Here is a 10087-nt window from a genome sequence, read left to right on the forward strand (position 1 = left end):
CCTTAAACCTTGTTCTACCAAATCCTGCCCAAGGGGACCCTAACGCATCTACCCTGATCTCCGCAGGGGGAGACTCCTTAACCTGCTTCCTATCTGATCTCCGCAGGGGATGAGTGTGAGACCCTTAAACCTGCTTCCTATCTGATCTCCACAGGGGAGACTCCTTAAACCTCATTCCTATCTGATCTCCAGCATGGGAGACTCCTTAACCTGCTTCCTATCTGATCTCCAGGGGGAGACCTCCTTAACCTGCTTTATGCTCTGATCGCCCAGCAGGGGGAGACTCCTTAACCTGCATTTTATCATCCACGGGGGAACTCCTTACACGCTTTTATCTATCTCCGCAGGGGAGACTCCTTAACCTGCATCCTATCTGATCTCCGCAGGGGGAGACTCCCTTAAACCTGCTTCCTATCTGATCTCCACAGGGGGAGACTCCTTAAACCTGCTCTATCTGATCTCCAGCAGGAGAACTCCTTAAACCTGCTTCCTATCTGATCTCCCACAGGGGGAGACCCTTAAACCTGCATTATATCTCAGAGCTCTAACTGCTATCTGCCACGGGGGAGACTCCTTAAACCTGATCCTATCGATCTCCAGCGGTGGAGACTCCTTAAACTGCATTTTTATCTAATCTCCAGCAGGGGAGACTCCTTAAATCCTGCAGGATCCTTATCTGATCTCCAGCAGGGGGAGACTTCCTTAAAACCTGTATTCTATCAGAATTCCTGCAGGGAGACTCCTTAAACTACTTCCTATTATCTCCACAGGGGACTCCTTCAACCTTGCTATCTGATCCTCGGGGAGACTCCTGAAACCTCTTCCTATCTGATCTCCAGCAGGGGAGACTCTTAAAAACACTGCTCCTATCTGATCGCAGCAGGGGTAGACTCCTTAAACCTGCTTCCATCTGATCTCCAGCAGGGGAGACTCCTTCCACCTGCATATTCTAATCTCCTGAGGGGAGACATCCTTAAACCGCATTATATATCTTGATCCAGCAGGGGGAGGACTCCTTAAACCGCATCCATCTTACTCCACATGGAGACTCCTAACCTGCATTTTATCTAATCCCAGCAGGGGAGACTCCTTAAACCTGCGTCCTATCTGAATCTCCAGCAGGGGAGACTCCTAAACCTGTATTCTATCAGAATGCTGCGGGGGAGACTTTAAACCGTTCCTATCGGATCTCCAGCAGGGGGAGACTCCTTAAACCTGCTTCCTATCTGATCTCCAGCAGTGGGGAACCTGCCTAAACCTTCTTCCTATCTGATCTCCAGCCAGGGGGAGACTCCTTAAACCTGCATTTTATCTAATCTCCAGCAGGGGGAGACTCCTTAAACCCGCAATCCTATTCTCTCAGCAGGGGGAGACTCCTTAACCTGCTTCTATTGAATCCTTCAGGTGGAGACTCCTAAACTGCTTCCTATCTAATCTCCTGCAGGTGGAGACTCCTTAACCTGATTCTATCCGAATTCTAGCAGGGGGAGACTCCTTAAACCTGAATAATTATATCGAAGTCCAGCAGGGGGAGACTCCTTAAACCTGCATTATATCTGATCTCCAGCAAGGGTAGATCCTTAAACTGTATTATATCTAATTCCAGCAGGGGGCGACCTATCGTTGCAAAAGGAGGTCGGTTTCTGAGAAGTTCTGTGAGAACTGATTTACTACCTCAAAACATTTTCATAGTGACTTCATGGTCTCAATCGCTAGTTTCAGTCTCGCAACACAAATGACGTCATTTTTTGAATGGGCTCGTTGATTTTAAAACATGCATAAAGCATGGGTTTTTAGGGCGTGTCTACGATGTGATGTGACATAAAGTGTGTAACGTAACGTAGAGTGGAATGGCTCCTCCTCAACTCCTCTCTCACTCCTCCCTCACTCCCTCTCGTCCTCCCTCACGCTCCTCTCTTTCTAAAATCCTCACATCCAACCAGGACGGCTGCGCCCGTAACGGCCAAACAACGACTCTTCGCAGATCTCCACAAACCAACGGGTGTCTTCACCCATGGTCTGTCCAATAACATACAGTGTGTGGTGTATGTTGTAAAACACAATACAACATGAGGGAGGGGCTCCCCTACCTGCAATGTCATGATGCTACAATATAAAGTATCAGTAGATCCATCAGCAGCACATTTTGGCCACTTATCACTATAAGTTGCTAAAGCTAAACATGTTAGCTAACAGTTGCCTATTTGCACAGCACTGCAGACACAGCAACATTAGCATCATTGAGTTAACGTTCATGTCCAACGTATGTCTATTTACAATATTCTGTCCACTTTTATCTGTTTGGTCCCACCAACTGCTGAGAACATATCTGTCTTTTGTAGCTTCAAATGCCTAACTGTGTTCAGGAAACAAGGTTGGATGAAGCGTTTAAAGGCCAATATAGCAAAATAATAAGCCGCAAAATGCGAACCTTGCTCCGTAGACCTAGTGGAACGGTGTTGTTACTGATAAATCTCCACTGAGTTTTGTCACTGTGACACCCTACATTACGTGTAATTTGATACCTGGTATGTGCGTCCAATAGTGCTTGGTGTATATTTGGCAAAATATGCCACAGAATGTCTATTTTAAGTGATCCGATTACTTATGCAGCCCTAGTTTATTATCTAGGCCCTCTAAGGCCATTAGATTCAGCCATGGACGGGGTGGGGTGGGTTGGGGGGGGGGGGGGGGGCAGTGGAACATGTAAACAGTTCTGTAGTGGCAACAGCCTAGGTAAAACAAAACCATGTTGAGTGGAATACAAGATTAGCTGTTGACTGGTGGTGGTAAGACTTTGGTGTCACTAATGTGGTGGGAATGATGTCGGCTACCGTCACTTGAAGATATTTTCGCTTCTGTGTTTTTTGTTCCTCTCAAGCAATGTTTTGTTCATATTGCATCTCAGAGGAGTAGAAGTACATTGACACGTTTAAAAATGATCAAGTCTCCCCCTGCTGGAGATCAGATAGAATGCAGGTTTAAGGAGTCTCCCCCTGCAGGAATTCTGATAGAACACAGGTTTAAGGCACTTCCGCATTTGCAGCACTTTGCCGAACCGGATGCTTTGTCCACTAATATTAACAGTGTATGGTTTCTTCTACAATATATTTCTACAATCACAAATACACCATTCGTCAGCAATATATTGTGTCCATATGGGGACACCATAAGTGGTCTTTGAGTCTGTGTGTGTGTGTGTGTGTGTGTGTGTGTGTGTGTTGTGAATGATGTTGTGTGATCTGTCTCCTACCTGATTGCAGGTGCTGATGTCCACTCCCCCTTTCAGATATTCCAAAACCTTGTCGATGTTCCCTGCTCTCGCCGCTCGCAGGAAACTGGTGTTACTGTCCGACTAAAAGAAACACAGGAGAAATACATGTTCAGAAACTATCTACTGTCCAATCCACATTTACAACATGTCATTGGTTGTCAATGACGAATGGTAATCACACAATCTAGCCTCTTCGGCATAATGAGTCCCATTCTTGTTCAAGAAATGGATAAAAAAAACTCAACTCACAATCTCGAAACACAACCAACAAGCTGTAGTGCTGGCTCAGTAACAGGAGGTTCCATTGGGGGGGGGGGGGGGGGGGGGGTTACGTTAAGGTCCGGTTTACAAGATTTGGTCAAAAGTTAGAGCAAACAGGATGAATTTTAATTTTAAGGATCCTCAGGGTTGCAGTTACTGAGCTAGTATAGCGTGTTTTTATTGGCCGGCATTGGTCAGTAGGAAAAGTATTGTACCAATAAATTATTTGCTATTAATCATGTTCTTATGGCGTAGTCCCTGAATGAAAAGTAGTATTGTCTGTTTTCCTGATCGTAATATTAAAGTGTTGTTTTAAATCATTGATATTGAACTTGCGCACCATCAAAAACTGGTAGCCTGTGCCCTGGGTACACCATGGTAAATTAGCATTTAGCTAGGTGCAAAAAATATATTGTGCATTGACCATGTGAGATAAACAACTACATAAAAGAAAATGGTAGCGTGGTCATGCTGAGGGTGTTTAGCAGGCTTCCTTGAGCAGATCTCAACTCTCGTTCGTCAACAGTCTACAGACCAAAATAATCATTTAACAGTTCAGTTCAACTTAAGAACAATGAGAAAACAATCTCAACCTCCTTACTATGAATGGAGCTAGCTTTAGATACATTGTTTTTTTTCCTAAAATCATCAATAAGCTACTTTGTTTTTGACACATTGAGGACGTTTTCATCCCACCAGTTAACAAAGGTCCTAGTCAAGACATTGGTGTTTTAAATCAGCTTTACCTGCAGTGATTTGATTTGCTGATGACAAAGGTATGGTCGTGTTAGACACAGATTACAAGGCATTACAATTTTAGATATTGCTAAGATCCGACTTGTATGTGCTATTGTAGAAAAGATGGTAAAGTGTAAGGCGGTGTATCATCTGCATAACTGATTTCGTGTTTGCAGAAGATGGAGTCAAGTGGAAGCATGCGCATGGAGATTCAACAGAAGCGTTCCAAAGGTGGCTAAGAATGACACAGCTCTCTGATCCCATTAGACTTCCAGATCCTGACTCGCGAAATGGTTAAGATGTTTAGATGGTTAACCAACCGGACATCGTGGTGTTCAACGCACAGTATCAGAGGACAGTTGGGACGGATGTAGCAGTACCAAGTGACAGCAACGTGAAGAAAAAGGAACACAAGAAGCTAAAGAAAATACCAGCTAGGAAAGGAGTGATAAAAGATGTGGAAATTGAAGGCAACAGTGGTTCAAGTGGTAGTAGGAGCACTCAGAGCTGTAACCCCCCCCCCCAACTGTCTCCAGCCGTTTAGGAACAACATCTGAAATCTCTGTTCAAAAGAGCGCTGTCCTAGGAACAGAATATACTGTGCAGAACCTTCATGTGTACATACATATATATATATATACACAGTGAATATATATATATATGTACTGTACATACAGTGTATATACAATATACTGCACATATGGTATATATATACTGTATATATATACAGTATGTGCAATATTTAATACTCAGGACTTTTGATACACCAAACTATATTTCTGCAAAGTGTGTATACAAACCCTTTATCTCTCTACTACTTTATATACTGTATATATGTATTTTTTCTGCACCATATACATTTTATATTTTATATTTTCATGTTTTTATAAATGTGTATTTTCACACTGTAAAAGGTTTGCTTGAATCTTGTTGCACAGGTGCTGCAATTGTGTATAATGACAATAAAAGCGTTCTATTCTATTCTATATACAGTATATATAAATATATATATATATATATATATATATATATGTGTGTGTGTGTGTGTGTATTACTTGGCCTTGTTGAATACAAAACTTGAATAGTGACTAACTGGTCAATTGCTGCGTTCTAAGGTCTGTTATTTCTGTATAACAGACCATTGCTTAGTATAAAAGGTCAGCTTAAGCTGTATTTAATGTGCTCTAGAATATATACTTTACTTTATAAATACATGCAGTATATTATATATGTATTTATCTACAGTGTTAATGCTGGTTATGCAATTAACATGTTTTAATTCTTCTGTGGAGGACTAAAATCTTAATAGACACTGAGCAGTATGAATCATTATCACCAATAACTGTGCACCCATATTTAGACTTGAAAGGTTTCCGTAGTGCCCGATAATGTGTGTGTCCGGCGTTGGGAAGGACACGCACCCTGTTTGTCTTTGGAGGCTGAGTGAGCTGCAGTTGGAAACAGACCAGGACGATGATTCAGCATTCTCTCGCTGCCTTCACTAAAGCTAAATCCTGGCTCGCGTTCAGCTCTCTGCCCCTCCAGTGGAAATACACTGTGTGATGCATATTTTTTTTTACTGCATTCACATTACTCCTTCCAGCTTGGGGTCAGAGGTCAGATTCCGGAATAGTGTGGCACCACACTGGAGGTGTGCTGAGGAATGGTCTCTCATTGGCTTTCAAGAGCACAGTTTGCGCAATGTTCATTGTTGTTTACTATGTCTTCATTAGCAAGCCTTTTCAGTTTTTAGAGTACGTTTGGTGTGTCCCCCCCTATCTCAGTCTGTCACTCAGTCACCCACTGCGTCAGTTTCCATAACGAATGCAGAGATCAGCCCTCATGATGTATGAAATGAGCCGTGTCACTGGAGCACTGAAGTCTACAAATAGTCCTGCTCTGATGTTTGTGGCTGACCTGCAGTCCGCTGCTGTCTGGCTGCTGCAGAGAACTGCATTGCATCACTCACGCTCACAACCACTACTGCTTTCTGCAACGGAGCCACCACACCATCACCTTAAAGGACGATGTTAATGTTTCTCCAAGTATTAGTCCATAATGCACACAGACTGGTTTTTAAGTTTACAGAACAGTTTACATTACATACTGCGCATAATTCATGCCAATGCACTACAAAAGTCCACTTCCAAAGACTTTAAGTCTGTTAGAATTAGATGGTGCAGTATAAATTTAGACATGCAGTACAGAGTCAGGCTGTCTTGGAGGCCAAGGAAAGATATAAATGCCACCGACAAGTGCTGGAGGACTATGTTTACTCCTGGTCCTCAGTCTCTGCATGGTAATCCGACAGCTAGCTAGACTAGCTGTCCAAACGAGGACTAGGGTTACCTGTCCCAGATCTCTGCAGGGTAATCCAGACAGCTAGCTATACTTGTGTCCAACTGAGACATGGTTACCTGGTCCCAGGTCTCTGCAAGGGAATCCAGACAGCTAGCTAGACTATCGTCCAACTGAGACAATGGTTACCTGTTCCTCAGGTCCTGCAGGGTAAATCCAGACAGCTAGCTAGACTATCTGTCCAAACGGAGGACTATGGTTACCTGGTCCTCAGATCTCTGCAGGGTAAATCCAGACAGCTAGCTAGACTATCTGTCCAAACGGAGGACTATGGTTACCTGGTCCTCAGATCTCTGCAGGGTAAATCCAGACCGCTAGCTAGACTATCAGTCCAATCAGAGTATCCTGTTGACGACTAAAACTATTTTGAACGTACACGTTCCACAAAACAAGTTCCTTCCCGAGACTATTTAGCAGAGGCACCGGGGCTCTGTCCGTGCCTGAGACGATTGCGATTGGTTTAAAGAAATGCCAATAAACCAGAGTACATTTTCTCCCATCCTAGAAGTCTGTGTGGACTAGCCAGAACCTCCTCCGCAGTGCTTTGGTTGGAGATAGGTCTGGCATTGCGAGACTATGCACATTCTATTAAGAGGGAGGGGGTCAGCTGGTCCTAGATCTGCTACCGCTCAATGGCTTGGCCAGAAAAGCCAATGCAGAAATGTCTTGAAACTGCTCTAAAAAGAAATCAGTTTTCTATAGAAGTCTATGAGAAAAGGTCCTTACTTCTCACATGATTAATTACCTTATTAAACATTTTCTTTAAGTTTATGTTCTCAATTGCTAGTTTGAAGTCTTCTTCAATGCAGCATTGTATTCATTTTGTAAATTGTGATCCCGTTTATTTTAAAATACGATAAAGCAGGGGAAGCTTCAGGAGAGGCTTAGCAATGCTGTGTAAATTAAAATAGACCTGAACTCGTTTTTGGATGTTGTCCCGGTACAAGTCATACAACGATGAAACGTAACCTTTAGCCTAAAAATGTCCTATGCTTGCTAACTCTACCGACAGAGGTTTCACACCATTTACTTGAATATTAGAACAGAAAGCAGGAGTAGCAGTAGTTTTGAAACATGACATAGCAAATGTACGGTATGTGTTATCCAACTAATTTCTGCCAGCACAGTTTTCGGATGTACTGACATCTATATGCAATGAATGGTTTTAAGATGAGGATATAAAGCCTCTTAATTTGAGAGTAAAGAAAAAATTGTTGCAGTGTCATATTTCTTTTATATTTCTGCAAAGGTAAGTAAACATAAGTACTTTGTTTTCTCTGTACATACAGTATCTTGCACTTTCCTTAACCCTTTCAGCCCATATCCCAAATCCTGATTTACTTTTGTTTGGTTTAAAGTTGACATTATCCCAAATAGGACATTAACATTATTAATAATACAATATAGGGCTGTCTGTATACTCAGGTGTCTGCTGAATACAAATACAATAACAGAACAGATTCCAAATTGACGTATACTGTGTTTGATATTGCATAACAAAATTACCCATAGGGTGGAAATGGAAGCATACACATGGCTTATAAGGGACATTATAGCTGATTTTGAATATGTATCTTTACATGCAGATATTTTGTTTCAATAAGACTGCAGATTTTTTAGTGCTATGGTATTTCATGTTGAAAGACCTTCTCAAATTCCATAAAGGTCACTATGTCTCCTCACAGCTATAGCAAATAGCTCTTTTGCAAGATGATGACTTCTAGAGATGTTAAAAGGTTGAGAGAACACACCATTGGTCAATATTTCTGCGGTCAGACCAGAAATATTGACATTAAAATGTCCATCCATCCATCTTCAGCCGCTTATCCGGTATCAGGTCCCGGGGGCAGCAGCTCCGGTAGGAGACCCCAAACTTCCCTTTCCCGAGCCATGTCAACCAGCTCCGACTGGGGGATCTCGAGACGTTCCCAGGCCAGGTTGGAGATACAATCCCTCCACCTAGTCCAGGGTCTTCCCCGAGGCTTCCTCCCAGCTGGACGTGCCTGGACCACCTCCCTAGGGAGGCGCCCAGGAGGCATCCTTACCAGATGCCCGAACCACCTCAACTGGCTCCTTTAGACGTGAAGGACCAGTGGGTCTACTCCGAGCTCCTCTCGGATGACTGAGCTTCTCACCCTATCTCTAAGGGAGACCCAGCCCCCCCCCCCCCCCCCCCCACCACCTTAAACCCATTTCAGAAGCTTGTATTGATATATATTGGTTTAGATCCACAACCAAGGCGGGTGAACACGTCAACAGATACGGCCAATCGACGCGGTCAAAGACCTTCTACGAATCAAGTGAGAGTACAGCCGTGCCCTTTGCCCGCCTCTCTGGATTTGCAAAATCTTGAGCAGTTGTAAGACATTTTGGTCTTTTCCCACCACGCGAGACCGTCCCAAAGCCTGAGAAGACCTGTTCAAGTGGCCTCGTGCATGTTCTCACAGGGTTCGCATTGTTTTCTAGCAGCACTGCACCAAAGCAGCCATTACCACAGTCAAGCCTGTCTGAAAATATCCTCCCATTCCCTCCGGAGCTGCCGAGTCACATTATGCAAGACCTTGAACTAATCATCGTTCTGCAACTGGCAGGGTTGCTATAGTGACACATGGACCAACAGGACTCTGAGACAAGTGGGCCTTTGAATGGAATACACTTAACATTGGAGAGAAAGGGAGAATTGTGGCAGCCAGCTTCCTACAGAAATGTTTCATAACTCCTGGTTAGGAGGACTTTGTCAGTTAGTCGCTCTCGTTGATGGGGTAGTGTTGTAAAAGGCCTACGGTTCCATAAAGGTCATGGTCGGGGTGAGTCTGCAATAAATAGGAACAGACATAAATCATAAAAGTCAATAAATCAGCTTCTTCTTTCACCATGGTTAAGCAGGTACACTTTAGAATAGAACAAAATAACCCCAATATCGCTGACTAAATCATGTGCATCTTTCATATGTGTCCGTTCACCGGTGAAAAGATCATCGGTGCCAACCTGCCCTCCGTCCATGACTTATACACCTCCAGAGTCAGGAAACGGGCAGGAACCATCACTGCAGACCCTTCTCACCCCGGACACAATCTGTTCCAGCTTCTGCCCTCTGGGGGGGGGGCGCTACAGAGCCCTGTACGCCAAAACCAACAGACTCAGGAACAGTTTCTACCCACAGGCCATCTCTCGGATGAACAGCTGACTACTGACCCACAGTGTCAGGTTCAGTTCTGGCCAATAACCCAGTACCACGGTCTCTACAGCACCTGCTTACTGGTTCCACTATTATTCCACTATTATTCCATTTATTTAGTATTTATTCATCATTCTCATTCTCATATCTCACTTATTATCCATTATTCATATCATCTATTTCAGAAATGTTCATAATGTTCATACTGTTCATATTGTAATATAATTAACTTAATTCTATTCATCCCAGTACCCTTTGCATTATGTTCCACATTTAAA

General features: G+C 43.4%; 1 protein-coding gene across 1 annotated transcript in view; it reads right to left on the reverse strand.

Annotated features, from left to right (window-relative positions):
* LOC116686617 (ankyrin-2-like) overlaps positions 1-10087 on the reverse strand; it is a 158017-nt gene that overhangs the window by 144306 nt on the left and 3624 nt on the right. Inside the window, 1 exon segment of the mRNA XM_032511638.1 lies at positions 3254-3355. Within this exon segment, the coding sequence (XP_032367529.1) occupies positions 3254-3355 (102 nt within the window).

Source organism: Etheostoma spectabile, unplaced genomic scaffold (assembly GCF_008692095.1).
Source record: "Etheostoma spectabile isolate EspeVRDwgs_2016 unplaced genomic scaffold, UIUC_Espe_1.0 scaffold403, whole genome shotgun sequence".
Classification (NCBI taxonomy): Eukaryota; Metazoa; Chordata; class Actinopteri; order Perciformes; family Percidae; genus Etheostoma; species Etheostoma spectabile.